The sequence below is a fragment of the Gastrolobium bilobum genome, unplaced genomic scaffold (genome assembly GCF_033153095.1).
Source record: "Gastrolobium bilobum isolate Gb01-03AN ecotype WA unplaced genomic scaffold, APGP_CSIRO_Gbil_v1 utg7702, whole genome shotgun sequence".
Lineage (NCBI taxonomy): Eukaryota > Viridiplantae > Streptophyta > Magnoliopsida > Fabales > Fabaceae > Gastrolobium > Gastrolobium bilobum.
Window position 1 is genome coordinate 1 of NW_026897275.1, and position 19,749 is coordinate 19,749.

General features: G+C 35.5%; 1 protein-coding gene and 1 pseudogene across 1 annotated transcript; one reads left to right on the plus strand and one right to left on the minus strand.

The window, feature by feature from the left end:
- The first annotated feature begins 4,202 nt into the window (after nt 1-4,202).
- Nucleotides 4,203-5,398, plus strand: LOC133305665 (17.4 kDa class III heat shock protein-like). The gene is made up of 3 exons (XM_061505903.1): nt 4,203-4,352; nt 4,488-4,743; nt 4,959-5,398. The coding sequence occupies exons 2-3, from the start codon at nt 4,531-4,533 to the stop codon at nt 5,214-5,216; spliced, it is 471 nt and encodes a 156-aa protein (XP_061361887.1). The 5' UTR covers nt 4,203-4,352; nt 4,488-4,530; the 3' UTR covers nt 5,217-5,398.
- Nucleotides 5,399-5,565: 167 nt separating this feature from the next.
- LOC133305664 (protein SLOW WALKER 2-like) lies at nt 5,566-13,665 on the minus strand (annotated as a pseudogene).
- Between the last annotated feature and the right edge of the window lie 6,084 nt (nt 13,666-19,749).

The following is a 19,749-nucleotide window of genomic DNA, read 5'->3' on the forward strand; positions in this document are numbered from 1 at the left end:
CAACCTCGGCTACTACTTTAAAAAAATAAGCCTTGAAGCCCTTAAAAGATTCGTTGTATACGGAGAACAGCTTGCGGGAGGGTTTACTAACTCTACCTCGGATGCTACTCCACCCCTTCAGTTCAGGAGGTTCTGAGCCGGTGCGCGAAGTATAAACAGTAAAGAAATGAGAAAACAAAGGCACGGTACAAGGAAGGGACAACGAGTCACAGAGCTGCTCGAAGGCAACAATATAAGCCCAGCCGTTGGGATGGATCTGGGTTGGTGCGAGCAGCAGGTGGTTTAGAAGTTGCACTTTGAATGAAGAAAAAGGAAATCGAATCCCAATCTTCGTCACCAGATCCCGGTAGAAGAAAAAAGAATGTGGTTCCTCAGGATTTCGGCCGGAGCAAACAGGTTCGTCTTCGGCAGGAACGAAGGTGTTGAAATCAACCGGGTTGCCTAATGGAAGCCCGGACACTTCTTCGGTTGTCATCTCAGAGGTAAAACTCAGCACTTCTTCTGTAACCCAGGGATGTTGGGCACGAAGATGATTGGTTACTGACGTCGGACCCTTCTCCGCGGTACTAGTCCCGACCTCTGGACCCTGGTTGGAAGAAGCGATATTCGCATTTGATTCTGTAGAATGAGACTCCATAAATACCTAGAACAGTAAAATGGAGGATTAAAAAGCAACAATAGCACGTAGCAAAAGGGATACGTACCCGAGCTAAACAAACTACTATCAGAGGAACTAGAATCATCAGATGTGGAGACAGGAGCAGGGGTTGGTGAACCCGGAACGTGTGAACAGCCACCTAAAACTAGATTGGCCATGAAGTCATTACCCCTCTCCACAAATTGGGCACCAAGGTATACACAGTTGAAACAAGGCTCAGGGTTGGGAATGCTAGGACGGGAGGAGACTCTCACACTCTGGTTTGGAGATTGAAAAGGTGTAATAGGGCGAACCAGGATGGAACTTAATGAAAGAGAAGTTGCCCTGGACCGGTTGCCCAAGTTATGGGGCTCAACATCCTGACCCCGGGTGGAGGATCCGGAAACCCTTCTACCTCAAAGACGCCTCCCACGACCACGAATCGAGGAGCGAGATGAAGAGGCTCTCCCACGGCCACCACCTCGATAGCCACCTAGCAGAGCAGCCTGCGTTTCTTCCGCGGTCCGAGGTCTACCAAACAACCAGTACCTCGAACCAGGTGGTAGGCTTTGAATGAACCTTTCCTCTTGTGCACGTTGTTCTTCCTCTTCGATGTCAATTTTATCACCACGACCGAAGACGCGGGGGCAAGTGGGCCTCCCTTGAATAGCATAATTTTGTTCCCCCATTTCAGGAACTATTCAGAGAAGGGTGCGTAAGGAGTGAGCCAAGTGCAAATAAGCTCACATAAAGTGCAAGACCAATACAGAAAGTGCAATCGCATAGAGAAGCAGGCAAGTAAGTAAGCTTGGAATAAAGAAGGGCATTATAAAACCAGCAGCCATGGCTATGATTAAATGTAAATGGAGAACATGCCAGAAAAGAGAATCAGAGTGAAAGAAAATACCTACGAAGGAAGGTGTTGCAGATACTGGTAGATACTGGAGGAGGAGGCTCTGGTAAGACGAAACCCTTCGATAGCGAAGAAGAAAATGCTTCAGGAACGATTCGGAACAGCAACAGAAGCAAATGAAAGATAAATGAGGCAAGTGGTGTGAAACGTTGAAATCAAAGGTTTAAACCCGCGAAAGCCAAAAGGCAGGGGTACTGAGGTAATTTTGCAGTAGACAAGACAGTTGAGGGACGTTTTGGCAGAGGCATTAAATGCCAAGACGGCGAGAAACGCACCACGCCACACGTCACGCCTATTAAGAGAGGGCACGTGGAAGGATAATCATTAGGAGGAAGGGAAACCGTTTCTCACTTCAGAGCAATCGTCAGATGGCAGTTACGCACAATCATATTCCGCGTTGCCGACATTTGTGTTTGCATCCGGGTTCACATGCTGGGTTTAAGATTGCGACCTACCTTAGACAAGGAGCTCGGCTATTAGGCGTACAGAGGCCAGGAGTGACTTCCAGGGGAAGTTTTCCCTCTCAAGGCTAGGCAAGGGAGCCGAAGTAACCAATCAGCCAGATGACCAACTTCCGAACTAAAGCATAGCAGTCGGACTGTACATCCCGGCAACCTGAAGACTCAGTCTACCGGGCTGGGGGGCAACTGTTATGGACCAGAGAAAGGCTCACGGCAATATGAAGCCCAACCAACGTCAGCCCAGAGGTAAGTTCTATAAATAAGACTAAAGACCATAGGTATGACAGATCTCTCTAACCCTATTTGATTGAAGACACGACAGTGCACACACACACCCCTTCTGGCTAAAGCCATCATATAGTGTGTAGTGATCAGCTGTCTCCAGGATACCTAATTCATAGGTATCTAGAGAAAAAGCTCTAGATCCAACATCAAAGACCCGACCTTCTGTCGGACATCTGCTTCAGGCAGAACAGCAAGCATCATCAATCAAAGCCTCCACTACTTCATAGAACTAAGGACATGAATTTTAAATTGCAATAAAAACATAAGCACGAAGAATGTTTGCATCACCTGCATGTCTATTTCTTGGTTAAGGAAAGATGCTTGACTGAGAATGGCAGAGAGTTTTAAGGCATACTCCCTGAAAACTTTGGTGCTGAAATCCCTCAAATTTCTGGATGCAAACTCTAAGCTTGCCGTCTTCCTTTGTTTCTTCCAAAGCTCACCATCAACATTAAAGATCCCATCTCCAAGAAGAACTTCCATATAGGAATGATACACTTCACCCTGCAGTTAGAATCACAAGCTTTTCCATCAAAATCATCAAATTATGCAAGTAAAAGAAATGAAATTTAAACAAGATTCAAACCTTTGGATAATTATTGAAGTTGGTCTTAAGTACATGTTCCACATTAGCAGGATCAGCTATGTAAGTGTAAGTTGTGAATGGCATAGGGACCACAACAGTTTTTGACTTGGACAAATATTTGACAAGCCAATCATGCATCCTATCATAGTTCATCAATTGTTCAATGGAAGCTCCAAGAAAGGGCCATGTTTTGGGGCCTAACTTGTTCCTTTGACTCCATCTGTGTATGAACATCCATCAAACAACCATGCACATCACTAGCACTAACCCTCCCATGTTGCATTGGTCCCTAAAGGGAGCAACTAATGCCTACCTCATCTCTTCTCTCATTTTCAAGACATGAAAAATGACCTGTATATAGAAGTCTGTTATGTCACGAAAGATGAATGTTGGAGTGATACTTAACGAGTATCTTTATATTAATTAGGGAGATTAGAGGTGGTTAAAATGTAGATATCTAACTGGTTTATTTTATATAAGATTTTAGCTATGTCTTAGCAACTATGTCACAATCTTTTAGTGCTTTTAATTTATGAATTTGTGAGATAAAGAAAAGCTTCATTTGTTTCATGCCCTTGACCTAAGTTTCCTAGAATTACTAATATGACAAGAGGGTGAGACTTAGGCAAGTCACTATCCACGTTACAGATACTGATATTTGCATTTCTGCTAAAAGGTTATTGGTTAATACCCAATTAGGAAGAAAAAAAAATTGATTAATTTTTTTTAAAAAAAAATCATAAACTTAATTGATTATTTTATATTACTTATTGACGAAATTAAATAAAAAAATTCATTGTGTTCTTTTTTAAGGTTTAAATTTTAAATAAACAAAATGTTCATTTTATAATTTTCAATCATTTAAAAAAAATGGTAGGATATACTTACCACAAAAAATATTTACCACCTTTATAACCAATTTAATCACCTTTGATTTCAATCAATCTAACAGACTATAATTTATTGAAAATTAATAATTAATTAACAAGTACAACCTAATAATTTTCAATAAAGTATAACCGTTAGATTGACGAAAATAAACCATGATTAAGTAGATTGTAAGAATGGTAAACATTTTTTGTGGTAAGTATATCCTTCCCCTTAAAAAAAAATTGTAAAGACAAAAAACAAAAATTGCAAAAAGATGGAAAGCTTGCCTTAACCTGTTTACAAAAAAAAAAAGAATGAAACTAAAAAATGGTACAGGATAAGGATAAAGTACATGAATCAGACGAATTGGTATCTGATTGTGACACGTAATAGAGAAGCTAGGAGCCTTTGGTTTTCCACAATTTTCCAGAGAATAACATGTGCAACCAAAAAGGACGTTTCCAGAACGTTTGGGCAATCACTCTCGAACCTTCTTCACTCATCATAGTTTTCTTCTATTTATATACATCCAAAAGTGGAAGATTCCTCAAACATTAAAATTCTCATTATCTTGGTCAGATTCTCGGGGCACAAGCATAGGTACATGTCAGAACATTGACTCACTATTCGTGTCCTATGATGTTTTTTTCTTTTTCTTTTTTCTCTGTCTCTTTCTTTTTGTAGTTGATGTTTTTATGTGGTTACCTTAATTGCTGTGTTTTGTGGTGGTTTCAGATTAAAGTAATAGTGGGTGACTTTGCTGTGAGAATTGGTGAAGATGAGCAGTGTTGGTGTGGATTTGGTTACTGCAGTGAACAACCTGTTAAATTTTCCTGAAACCATGGAAAATTTCATGTTTCCTTCTCGAGAGCATGACAACCAAAACACCAGAGGAGTTTCAATTTCTAGCTTCCCAGTGGACATTTTGGATACTCCCAAGGAATATATCTTCTACGTGGATGTTCCTGGTCTCTCCAAATCTGAAATTCAGGTGTACTTGAGAGAATTAAATTAAAGATTATTTTTTTTATGCTACTATTCATGATGAGACTTTTGTATGATAATATGCAGTATTATGTAAGCATGCATAATTTGTTGGTGATTTGATATAATGAAGTAGTGATTAGACATTTTTTTTTTTTGAAATAAGTGATTAGACATTTGTGTTCTGGTGTGATGTACTCATGAAATGTGGCTGCATTGCAGGTGACAGTTGAAGATGAGAACACACTTGTTATACGAAGCAATGGGAAAAGGAAACGTCAAGATGGTGAGGATGAAGGTTGCAAGTACCTTAGGCTGGAGAGAAGAGCACCACAGAAGTTGCTGAGGAAGTTCAGGTTGCCTGAGAATGCCAATGTGTCAGCCATCACTGCTAAATGTGAAAATGGGGTTCTGACTGTGCTTGTTGAGAAGCACCCTCCTGCTCCAAAATCAAAAACAGTTCAAGTTTCCATTGCCTGAATGATAATTTGTGTTGGGAGCTAGAGCACAGTGATTTTTTGGTTTTTTGTTTGGTTTTTCTGCTTGCTTAGTAGTGAAGGGCCTGTGTTTTTGCCCTTTGTGGCTGTTTAGGTGGCAATGTAATCCTAGTACTTTTGGTTCTTGTATTGGCTCTTGTTCCCATGTAATGAAATTTTTAGCTAGTGGATAAATAACAAAAGAACAATCTTCTCGCCAATATAGATGAAGACAAGAGCAATGTGCATAACACTTTGTAAGACTATTATAATTGTAAAACTTGATTTTAAGTCGAGCGAAAAAAATTATACATACCCAAATGATGGGTCCAAATTAAAGAAAGGAGCACTAGGTATATATAAAATGGATGAACACAAATATCAACTTCAATCTCGAAGCTAACATTCAATCTGGCCATAGTTCTCTATTATGAAAGATCAATTACCAAGGGAAATGAGCTGAACTTGACCAGATTACTTTTTCCTTTTCTTAGACTTGGGTTTTTTATGGGAAGGTTTTTTCTCGGTATGGTTATCTTCCATTAGATGCTCAAACTCTTCATAACTTGCAAATGGAGACACTGCACTCTTGCCACCACTCTTGCGCTTTCGTTTTCTTCTGTCAACTTTATCTTCATCAACATCAGAGGCATCATCAATATCTCCAATGTCAATATCATTGTTATCATCAGTGCCATCATCATCAATTGAAGCATCAACGTCTTCCTCTCCAATATCTGAGGCTATCTCCATCTCTGCATCACTAACATCACCAATCAAGTCCTCATCATCCTCATTGGCTACTTTATCCAAATCATCATAATCATAGCCACTTTGTGGTTCCAAAGATTGATCAGCAGTATCCAGCAAATTCTCAATCTCTTCATTATCACTCTCATCCCCACCATCAATATCGCTGCCATCAACCTCAAACAACTCCTCAGCAGCTTCCTCATCAGCTGATTTCTTCTTTTTCTTTTTCTTCAGTTTTGAAGAGGAACTCATTTTGTTGGTATAGAATTTCTGGAAGACAAGATCCTCTGGTGGTACATCTACTTCAGCTAATGAAAGAATTTCTGACCCAATCAAATGATTGTTGACGTCCATCTGCAAAAATAGGATAGAAATGAGGATACATTAGCAACAGAAATGATTGTGCTGAAAAAGCATGAATTGAAATGTTGATTAGTGAAAAAAAAAAAAACCACATTTACCATGCCACGTGCTTTGTTTTGGTTTCTTCTCCATGAATTTGTCAAGGAAAGCTGTTAAAGACAGGTCATTTAACGGGTTTCCATTATAGACAATGTTGGCCCCAGAAAGAAGAGTCCCTGCCATAGTAGCAACTGAAGGGTGTGCATGAGAAGCAAGTACCATTAACTCCCACCAACTTACACGGTCTGCATTGCTGTTGGGATGGACAAAGTGTGTAATTTATGATGTAGAAAGATAATTAGAAGGTGTTACAAACAGATTAAGAATATAACTCGGAAAAAAAAATCAATGGTTATTAAAATAATCTCTTTGACTACAACTTCCCCAAATGCAACAGCTATTTCAACTTGTTACCAGAATTGTGGATCACTTTTAGTTCCCTATTAGAGGAAAACATAGATATTATGGGCCTCATAACATTGTACCTATCCCCCCTTTTAGAAGTAATATGACACAGTTACGCAATTTATCTTAGCCCTGGTGCTTTGAACAAACAATCACAGAAATCTTTTATAATTTTTAGATATCAGATATGAGTTCTAATGTGAAAGCAAATCAAGCAAATTACCAATAAGAAGGCTCTCTGTGTTGCGGATCATAGCCTCCAGGCAGGAGTGATTTCTTGGCAGATTGCGGATCATAGCCTACAGACTTTGATTTCTTATCGTTTAAATCACTCTTTGCTAGCACAAAACCTGCATCCTCTGAAGCATCATCCGAATCATCATCTTCAGAAGATGCTGGAAGATCATCTTCATTTTCTGAAGAACCAGCGTCAGAATTGGCATCCTCATCATTCTGAACAAGTCCAATATCATCAATTTGCTTGTTTGATACAGTACTAGGTTCATTATCAGTTTCTTCTATAATATCCTCAAAGTGTTCAAGTTCCTCATCCATAGACTCATTCTGCAACGCCATGTTCCTATATGACAAGTGAAGATGAGTAGATGATTTTTTTTCTAGTCAAATGAGTAGATGGTCAAGTACTTGACTACCAATGTACACAGAATAGATAATTTCTTGCCAAATGTTATATATCTTTCACGTCCACAATTAATAATGGCAATGACATAGAACAAACAATAACCAGCCTTACCATAAAGGTGGCCTGGCTTTAAGGAGTTCAGAAAGAAGGAAAAGGCATGCACATGCATATTGTGGTGGTTGCTGAAGTGCAAACTGAATGAATAAGAATCAATAGTGTTATCTTGTAAAAAAAGAAAGGTAGAGAAAGTGCAGTTTAATAATCACCTGTAATAAACGTTTAGAAAATGCAGCCACACGCTTTAAAATGACATCTCTTTTCATTGCTCTTAGAAGAAGTGCAATAAACATTTCTGCCTGATAACGAACGAGTTAGAAAAAAAAAAGTCTAGAGAGGAGAGGAGTGAAGAAAAGCACAAGCATAAGCATTTTGGGTCAAAAGGTAAAATGTAAAAAGAGATTGCTTGCCTTGGATGTATTCATGACTGCAGGAAGCAGAAGTTTGGAGTACAAAGCACGGTAAAAACGATCACTGGCTATCTGATTCTTCGATGTAATTTTATCAAGAAGCATCAGTGCTTGAACTCCTACATTAAAATTCTTCGAATGAACCTGCAAGTTTGCAGCTTTTGTTAAGACATCTAGCAACCAAAATCAGGTATGAAATACTGCACGCAGAGTTTCAAATGTGTTATCAATCAGTAATATTACCAATTGGAAAAGTACTGGCGTTTGAACATCAACAATGTCATCAGCTTCATTACTTGAGACAAAAGGAAATGCTCTATTCAATCCCTGTAAGAATATCAAATGGGAAATAGCAAAAGATTGTAAAATTTAGGACAAAGGTTGCTGAATAGTGAATACCCAGATTATGACTGAGTCTGACATGTTAAAAAATTTCACAATCATTAATCAAAATCATTGCATATAATAATACTATTATATAATTATACATACAGTTACGAGAGCCGATAGAAGCCGAGAGTCCAATTCCGCATGTAATTCTGATAACCCTTTTGATTTTTCCTCCTTAGCATTTGCCTTGCCATTTTTATCAAACTTTTGATTGCTGCTTGCAGCAGTGATCAAAACCTGCAGAACTCTAATTGTGAATGCATTTTCCCCCCATTTCACCTATTTTCTAAATATTGAGAACCGCACACTGACATGACATTTCAGTTTGAGAGAAGCTTAAAGAAGGAAGGATCTTAGGGAAAACCAATACCTTAAATAGTGCAAAATATACATCTATTAGACGTTTTGCCACTTTTGGTCCATCTCCTTTATTTGTGAGACGGATTTGGCTCAAGAAGTTAACCTGAAAATGTAGAAAAGGCAGTCAATGAGATTCTTCAGTCAAACCATGTCTAAATGGATTTGGATAGAGTCAAAGTTTTAAGTTAAAAGGTCATCTAAAAATTGAAGGGTCGCCATTTATGTAGCTACAGAAAAGTGATTTCAGACAGATATATTCTTGCAGTGCACAATATTCTCATTTAACAAATCAACAAATGATTACTCAAATAAATTTTAAAAGTCTGAAATGTCACAAGATCTAGTATTTAAGATCCCTTTTGGGTGTGTTGTAGGATACCGATCTGAATGATAATGACACAAACAATGATGAACAAACTTTAAGAAACATACTATGGCAGATAAAACCACAACTTGTGCTTTTCTGTGCCTAGTATGTAACAATTAAAAAACAAGAAGCTTGTCGCATTTTACTTTGCTTTGAAAGATATAATAATAACATAAACAATAAAAAGTTTAGGACATACAGCATGGTACTGTGCACGTGGTCCTAAGTGAGGCCGAAAAAGAAAAGAATCCACCTCGCCAATAACCACAGCCTGCATAAAAAGGGGGCAAAATAGTAAAGAAACAAAACATATACAATTAACAAGAAGCAATTGCATCAGCACCTAAAACAAATTAGGAGGAAAATAGGAGCCTTCACGTCAAATATATGTATCATTGTCAAATCTCACACAACTCCAAACCAAAAAGGAAATAGTCAATATCTTCTAAAAGAGAAGGAAATGGAAAACAAAACAAAAGAAACCATATGAGGCATGCAAAGCTTTTCAGCTTGTAATTTTTGTTCAAGAATATATCTATTTCCTGGTAACATTGATAATATGTAAACATTGGCTGAAACATAAATTATTGACACTCCCAAAACCAAATTAAAAAGGTTGATAAATAATCATACCTTCATATTTGGGTGGTCAGACAGAAGGTTGGACAAGTGAAAGTCAGCATTAGATGCAGCCTTAGAATCTGGAACCCCAAGCTGAAGAAATTCCAAGTCCCCACCCACCAGCAAAACAAAAGAAAAAAAGCAAAAGTTAAAAAAAATAAAAAAAAATCAGAGAGTGAGTTTAGTAAACAGCTGGTATTAGTTCTAGCAAGTTCACTAACCACCTAATATGACAAGACCAAATGAAGATCAAACATGTCCAATTCAGATAGGTCATGCTTAATGTTAACTCACTTTATTAACAAGTGCAGAAAGTAGTTTGCGCTCTTGCTCTGACTTTCTACTCAATAGCACGTGTATGGCCTGCAAGCAACAAAGGAAAAAGGAACCCACACAATATTTAATAATTGATTCACTTGATATATCTCAAAACATGTCTTCACACCTCACATAACATGCATAAAAACAAAAAAGAAAACCATAAAATGCAAGGGTATATTTTAAGTTTCTAAAATAAAAAACAAAGAGAAAGAAAAAAAATTAGACAAAGTGTGAACAGAAAACCCACCTTCAGTGCCTTGTTTTTTAAAGCAGGTAGCAAGTCTCGGGATGCTTCTTCAAGTGCAACAATAAATCGTTCATATCTGAGACATCAGAAGCTATTACATAGATCACTAAAAAAAAAAGAGCTTGGGTCGACAAGGACAATACACTGTCATTGAAATTTGAAAATTGGTAATATTATGATTGCTCAAGCAAATATTAATTAATGTGATGTAAAGTAATCATATGATGAAGTTTTGGGCTGTCTGGTACTAGCATTAATAAGCCCTTTCTCCTATTCTTCGGTGGTAGCAGGAGGTTACACTTCTGTGTAAATGCTCACTAGAATCCAATTATTCTTATAATGGCAAAGCAAATAATTACATGTATAGGAAGCATCCAAAGTATAAGAAACAAAAAATGCACTACATAAAATGTACTTGCATTTAGAGTTAACTTGAGAAACCTTACACCAAATCAAATCAGAAAATTTGATTTAAGATTTTTTTTTTTGTACAACAAAGTGTTGCCACACATACCTCTGCTTCAAACATTCTTCCCAATACCAGAAAAGGAGAAGTGAGTAACCATCTTTAGTTTCTGGAACGTGATTTAGCGGCCACTGTATCAGGGTCTTCAATTTGCGATCTGGTAATAAGCTGCAAGCAAAATAGGAAAAAAGAAAATGTAGTAGATCAGAGCACTGATGAGGCATGTGATTCAATGCTATGCAAGTTAGACATTTGTCCAGTATGGTCTAAATAATCAGTTAAATTACAACTTAAAAGCATGCAAATCGTAAAAGTATAACATGGCATATATTATTAGAATAAACAGGGTATACTCACAGCAGAGTAACGCAGGACACGCAAAGTAGAGCTTGGATTATTATAGTTTACATTTGAGGATTTTGCACAGCTTTCACAATTATCACTCGCACAGATTTTTATCTCTTTTTGAGCATTTTTTAAAAAGCATTTACGATTACATTTTAATGATAAAAGAAATTTTATCAAGATGGGGAGAGGAAAAGTGAGAGTGAAAGACAAAGGGGAAATGCAGACCTTGCAATAAATAATTCTTGGAGTGCTTCGAAACCTGTCAAGGCATGGCGCTTTCCAACCTTGGAAGTAACCATTCCTAGATTAAACAAAAAACAGAGTCAAAAGCTCAACTCTGAAGCACCACATATGGGGAGAACAAAAAAATATTATATATCCTAAAGTCAAGGTATATATACAGATGGGGAAATCTCACTAGAGACACAAATCATTGAGGAAAAAAACCATGAGATTGAAATAACAGATCGCTATAAAAAATAAAACTTGGTTGAATGTTTGATGGAAATGAAACTCTAGCAAGTACAATGTTGGGATATATATCTTATGTGCTTCAGATTGGGGTAACATAGCGGGAAGTGCTGCTTGGAAAGAGATCAATTTTTCTTTTATAACATCAGATAGAAGTCTGCTAATGATAAGACACATTAGCATCAAAGGGTTACTAAGAATTCAAAATATGGGGAAGTGGATTTTAGAAGACAAAAAAGAGAAAGAGATATGTACAAAGATAAGTTGATTAAATTGCCAAAAACTTTGAAAGTAAGAAATCTCGATTTAGCAAAAATAATAGATACAAGACAGCATCAGAATCATTCAACCCCACCAATAAAAAATTAACTGAAACAAGTTCTATCGCACCCCAACCCCAAACAAAGACAAAAAAACTTTTAACTAAAATAATTGAGCTAATACATAGCCTAGAAAAACAACTTGTCGTCAGAACTTGAAATGTCAATCCTTACTTATTCTTCAATTCATCGACACTTGAAGAAAGGAAACCAATGTAAATACTTGCTTGATGGCTCAAACTAAGCATATATAACAAGTTAATAACAATAAAAGCCCATTAAAAATAAAAATAAAAAAGATGAGAAATGAATTTACCCAAAAGAGCATCAATTGACCGCAAGTTTGCAATTGGATTGTCCCCAACCAACACAGAAAATGCAGATACTTTGTCAGCAGCAGTCCCTGACCTCTGTGTGGAAACCAACATCTTAATATCACTACTTTGTCCCCTTGATGACTCATAATCCTGAGCATACTGTGCCATCAACCTCTCACCCAATTCCCTCTTCTTCTCCACAAAGCCTTTCCATTCTTCCACATTCCTTATCTCCACCTTCTTCTCCTCACCAATCACCTTGGCTTCCAACTCAGCCGCATCCTCAAACCACACACCCAAAGCATTTGTTTTCATCAAAGGAAGCTTGGGAAGATTCCTAGACTTATTGAACCCATTTCCCTTTTTGGCAGCGTCCACTGACGACAGAACTGAGGGTTTAGGTTTGGGTTTGGGGTTTGGATCCTCTCTTTTTTAAGCTATAAGTTACTTTTAAGTTAAAGCTAAAAAAAGAGCTTAAAAAGAAAAACTAAAAACTATTTGATAATTACATAAAATAATTTCTTAAAAGTTACAAACACATATTTCAAGAAAAGTATCTCTTTATCTCTATAGCTCTTCATTAAAAAAAAACATAAAATTCAAGAAAAATAAATAAAAGCTTAAAAAAAACTCCTCCCGAGAACTTTTAGTTTTTAGCTTTTTACTTCATTATATAAAATAAGTGTTTTTGATTATACGAGCTTTTCTCAAAACTTGTTTGTTTGGCATAACCTATATTTATAATTAACTTCTAGCTTAAAAAAGATAGGATTCAAACAGGCACTAAATGAGAAAAAGATATAAGCAATGTAAAATTGTAAATCATGGGAGAAAAAATGAGTTTTTTTTCTAAATTTAACATTTAAATAAAAAATATTAAATTATGTCATGAAAAGCTTGCTGGAATAGGTTGTGGAACTGTATCAGTCCATGTTTTTGTTTTATAAAAAAAACAGTTAAAAACCAAAAAACAAATACTAACCAAAACAGAGATGAACAAAAAACAAAGGTGTTTCTGCCTTTGTTGTTAAGATTAGTAAAAGGTTAAACTGTAACAAAAGCAAAAATGAAACACAAGTACAGAACAGAAGTTTCGTCGCAGGTTGTTCGCATACTTTAAGGGTCAAAAGACAAAAAGACCCTCAAAACGATATACAGAACGTGCAAAAAAAAAATAGATGCGAGGTTTTCTAAATGTTGTGATTCTACCTTGAAAGGTTACTGTCTGAAGTTTTAACATGTAGTTGGCGTGACCCAATTGCAAAGATAGTAAATTTTTCAACCAGAAAAGAAGAATAAGAAGATGTTACCGTAGTTGCAGCGCTTGAAGATGTAACGTTCCATCTGAAAGTCGCAGTTTTTCGTACCGAGATGGACATGCGCCGCCAACATCAACTGGATGTCGGCTTCCTTCTGTGACAGCTCGCGCGGCGGGGCTGCGGCGGAATTGGTGGCGGCGGCCATGGTTGCTACCGGAAAGGGATTTGCACTCTAAAAAAATAAATTTCTCAAAGAGAGAGAGAGAGACAAGGGAAGCTCCGAGTGATGTGAGGGAATTCTGAGTAAGGAATAACGATGTGTAAAAAAAGTGATTCACATGTCCTTGACCCATAAATATCTTGACCCATTGATCTTATTTTTATTTGGGTCAGTTTTAGACAACATTAATTATATATCTCAACACGTCTTTTCACATGAGAGTCTACTGGGCTTGAAGGGTGGACAATGCACAGGCCCACTTACGTGCGAGCAAAGAAATTCCACTTGAAAGAAAGTGGAAGGCGGCGAAGATCGAACCGACACGAGGCTTGATACCATGACTTGTTTTAACAATGATCTATTGACTCAAAACTTGATCAATACTTATTATGTGAACAAAAAAGAAAAAAAAATCACAATTATATTAAAAAAATAGTTTTAACGTAAAATAATTACGTCAAAAATTTTTACGAAAAATATTTCTATAAATAAATTTCGCAAAAAATTTTTACGAAAAATATTTTCATCAAAAATTTATGACTAAAAATATTTCTGTAAAAAAATTTGATGGAAAAAATTTTTTATCAAAATTTTTTACGGAAAATAAATTTTGTCAAAATATTTCACAAAAAAACATATTCATTAAAAGTTTCGACGAAAGAAATTTCCATAAAAAAAAATTGGACAAATTACACTAGACCACCTTGTACTTTGGTGTTGTCTCAAAAAGTCACCTTAAACTTTCAATTGAATCAATTAATTCCTTTAAACTATCATATTAAAACAATTTAACAAATTTAATAATATTTAGACAATAATACCCATATTCTTAACCATAACCATAACCATTGCCACCACCCACTAATTGCACCACTGCCCCGGTCGCCACCCTGTCACCAGCCATTGTAGGAGAAATGTAACAGGCCTTCTATTAGGGAGTCGATGAAACAAGAGAAATGTAAGACTAGAAGTTATGTTTATACAAAAAAATCAGAATGGTTAATAATTCATTCACCAATTAGAGTTTTGAGTTTGAATTGAACGAATGAAATCTTCAAACACTTTCGAGGAAGAAGGTGGAGAAAGAAACACCGGAAAGTCACTAATAAAAAATCATTCAAGGTAAGAACTGAGGTAATTGATTGATTGATCATTTTTCATTATTATCATTGTTATTTACCAATGAATTTGGTAGCAACAATTTCAACAGAATGATATTGTACCAAAGGGGAAAGTTGAAAGAGGAAGAATTTGTGAAGAAGATACAAGAGATGGTAACTGAAGAAGAGAAACAGAGGATATCTGTTGCATAGGGTCTTCCTTGAACTGCAGATGAACCAAGGTAAGGTGAAGTCATTTGTTTGAATACTGGTGACTATGTTGTGGTCAAAAGAACAAATATTTCATTAATTCAAAGACATAATTGGTTTCATCTTTGCAATTGCTGCAATATGGGTTTTACTTGGCATTCTTTGATGCTATTATTTGAGTGCTTGGTAAAACCTCCATAGTGAAAAAAAGCACAAGGCTCATTGACGGATTGCGGGCAATGGATTGTGTGATTTGTTTGACCATCAAGTATCTCTTTCATCTCTTCTTTTCTGATCAATTGCTTACTAAATTCATACTAGAAACTGCACTTGAAAATAAAGACACTAACTATGTTGGATGACAAGGTGGGGACCGTGAGGGCCGTGGAGCAAGAGCAGGTAGCGGTGATAACGATTAACATGGATAGGTTATAAATAAGGGTATTATTGTCTTAATTTTGTTAAATATGTTAAATTGTTTTAGAATTATAGTTTAAGGGGGGTTAATTGATACAATTGAAACTTTATGGTGTTCTTTTGAAACAACCCATAAGTACAAGGAGTTTTTGTGTAATTTACCCAAAAAAATTTGACGGAAAAAAATTTCATCAAAATTCTTTACAGAATTCAAATTTCGGCAAAAGTTTTCAACGGAAACATTTTCGTTAAACCTTTGACAAAAAAAAAATTCGTCGAAATTTTTAGCGAAACACATTTCCATCGAAAATTTTTGACTAAATATTTTCGTCAAGTTTTTTGATAAAAAATATTTCCAGAATTTAAAGCGATAACTCGTGGAGGCACAGAGTATGAAAATCCAATTTTTGGAGCGACTACTTGTGCGAGCGCAGAGAAGAAAAATTCAAGATTTAGAGCGAGAACTCGTAACGCCCATATCGAGAAAGTCCAAATTTTGAAGCGACAACTTCTTGAGGCAAAAAGCATGAAAATCCAACATTTGGAGCGGCTACTTGCGTGGTCAAAGTTGGACATTCAATTCGAAGAAAGAATGGAATTAACGGATGAATCTGATGACGTAGATGATGACATCAATCACTTGGGGATTCTAAACCATGGACAAAATTGGGAAGTACGACCTGAAATTCAGTCCACTTTTCAAGATATTAAGATGCAAATAAACATTCATGACTTTGATGTCTACAATCACAACACAATTTATGATGATTACTCGATTTATGATAATAATTTAATTTATGATGATTATCCAATTGACGATGATTCGATAATTATTTAGTTAACGATAAATCTATTGGGAAATTAGATGATGGAGATTTAATCGAGCAAGAATTGTTGTTTCAATTTATACCTAAAGGTATTGAGAGCAGTGAAGAAAAAGAAGATTCGAGGGCGAATCTTTTCCTAACAGGGGAAATGATGCACTTACATTTGACCAATTTCACATGACCCAATTGATTAACGAAGCCCAAAGTCAACTAAAATTGTGATCCAATAAGTATAGCCCAATTGCACATGACCCAACTAAAAATTTGTTATATTTTAAATTACTACTTCTTTTAACAATTAGGCCAAACTTATTGGACCAAAATTCTGGTTGACTATACGCTTACTGAATCAATGGTTGACTCATTCCATGAATCAATGGTTGACCTATTCCATATGACCCAACCATTGATTCAGGAAGCACAGAGTCAACTAGAATTGTGGTCTAATAATTGTGGCCTAATTGTTAAAAGAAACAGCAATTTAACATATAACAAATTACGATCAAATCCAAATAAAAACAACACATTTGGTATGATTTGAGATCTAAGATTTGAGATATGTTTTAAATGATTTAATTGTAATTATTTATCTATTTTTAAATGTTTATTACTGTTATATTTGTTTCAGGAATTTTTCTTATTTTTAGGATTTTCGATTTTAAATTGATTTGTTATTAGTTTATAACAAGGAGCTTAAGACACTCATTATATGAGTTGAATTTATTATTTTGATAATTAAAAATTGAAAAGGGTTGAGAAAATTAATGATAAGTTTTTTGATAATTTTGTTTTTTTATTGTATAAATTTTATCAAAACACCTCTCGTTAATTCTTCTAATCATCAAAACTATGTAGTTTTGGAGTTGAAGAAGATAATTTTATTTCTTATGACAACAGAATTGATAAACGCTTCGTTTATACCCCTAAATATGATCATATTATTAAATAAGTGAAAGATTAAGACAATGATAAAAATTAATAACTGTTTTATATTTTTTGATAAATTAAATTGGTAATAAATTTTGAAAAATAATTTAAGAATTTCGAAGTGATAGTTACGTATCGAATGCTTGTGCAAATATCCGCTAGTTATTTTATCGTCAACAATAATATATGAGTAAAGTCATTTTTGGGTCTCAAATAAAAGACACGATCCTCACTTTCATCCTGTACAAAAAAAAAAGTTAACTCTTGGTCATTGTACAATTTCAGTTCTTTGAAAATGTAATCCCTCGTAAATTCAATGAAGACCCAATTAAGTCTTTAAAAAAGGACTAATATGAATATTTTTTTGTAAAGGACAAAAATGAAGACTCTATTTTTTGTTGGAGACCCAAAATGAACTTTACTCATAATATATGTAGTAAAGGTTTATTATTTGTCATTTTAAACGACATAAAATTATGTCATTTTAATAGCGTGTTTGGATCCTCTCTCTTTTTAAGCTATAAGTTACTTATAAATTAAAGCTAAAAAAAGAGCTTAAAAAAAAAGTTAAAAACTATTTGATAATTACATAAAAAAAATCCTTCTTTTTTTTTTGGAGTTACCTAACCCTAATTACCTCTTTGAGGCGAGTTGGCTCCCTCCGGTATCTCCACAAGCTTCGACTCTTTGAGCCGGCTATGGGACTAATCCGGAGTGCGGGGGTCAGTGATGGCTAAAGGTTAAGCCCCCTCCCCAAGAATGCATTCAGCGGGAATCGAACACATGTCCAACTCCACTAACTCAGCGCCAAGGAACCAACTGAGCTGCACCCATTGGGTTATAAAAAAATTTCTTAAAAACACATGGAAATAGATAATGAATTGTACTACACATTATGAAAATAATGAATTCTGCTTTCTGGAAATGCTTCCATGTGAATATGAAATCCAAATCCGTTATTGGACCGCGGAATAACTAATGAATATAGTTTCCCTATATGAAACATAAATAGATACATTATTATTACAAACAAGGTCGGAATTTATCACCCTAAAAGAAGAGAAAAATTCTTAACTTTTATCTGTAACCTATAATTCATTCATTTCTCAAGGCCTTGATCCAATCAAGTTCAACTCTGAAATCACCCGGACCAGATCTAGCACCTGGAACACCACCCTCAGCATTGACAGACAGAGACATGCCCAGAACACGGGATGGATTCATTTCCATTTCTGCATCTATAACGTTCCCTCTCCAGGTAGGTAAATATCGAGCTAGAGGAATCTGGTCAATCATTGAAATTACTAAGCACATATCCAAAGTGTTGAAATTCACAATAGAAAAGAATGCAACCAAAGTATGACCACTTCAGAGCTTAGTATGGGCCCCATGATACCAACACTTCACTTTCACATTTACAGAAAATCAACAAGACACAAAACCTAGCAACAATTATTCCATCATAAGTTGTCTGCTCAATTTCAAATAGTAAAGATCAGTCCCCAGCAAGACCTGGACTACTAGTAGCAATCTTGATACTTTAATGAGTAGCAATCAGAGACGCTGATAAAATTGACAAAAGCAGTTCTGTGTATAAGTAACACAGAAATTTCAATGTGAAGCAAAAGTTCTGCATAAATAACAAAAGACACATTTGTTATCCACAAAAGCTGCCTCCTGTAATGCCCAATAAGCTTTCCAACTTCTAAACTCTATGATCACGTATTAAACTGTTAATAATCCAGAGATTCGTAAAACCAACACAAAACAGCATCCTAGTTCTAATCACAATCTAGAACTGTGTAAACATTGCAGTCGTGAGGCTTCAAAGAGAAGTAGATGGAATGCTACAAAAGCAATGTGCATGGGCTTTCAATGCATCTGGATTTAATTTCAATTTTTTGAGGTGAGTTAGCCCTTTAGCTATATTCATAAATTTCAATTTTTTGAGGTGAATATGAGATTAATCCCGAATCGGGACTTAATCACAGTTAAAGTTCTTCGTCTTTCAAAAATATATTTAGCATGTTATCAACTAAGCTACACTCATTGAGTCTATAGGTGTAACTGAGCTCCTACAAGTTCAATTACACCTATCTAAGGACGCTCCCAATTATTATCTATATAAAGTAGGAACAGAAATTTCAAATTTGAGCCAACTAATATTGTGAAAATCGAGTTTCTACGTATAAATGAAAAGAGATCGTAGAAACATAAATCGTAGAAATGACACGAAACATAAAATTTCTATTACTTAGGATCAAGCTATAAAATTATATATATGTGCATATAAAAAAATATCACATAAGTCATTACTTAAAATTCAATGAACAACTTCATATTTAAAATATATAACTCACATAACTATATAAGACGTAAGTTCAAAAACACAAAAAGAGTTTAACAACTCATATAACCCAGTTCCAAAATATCAAAAGAATAAAGTTTAACAACTCTTAAATTATATCAATTAATTTAAATCAAACACATCATCTTACATCGGTTATATGTCCTCAATGTCTTCTTCTCTTACTCATATAACAAGTTCATTTGCAATAAAACGTAATAGATTGATTCAAAATCCACCTTAGTTTGATACTCAAATTTTGCACCAGTGGCTTCACTCTCTTCATTTTCTGCAACAGCGACCTCGCGTGAGGTTTTTTTTTTTCAGATAGC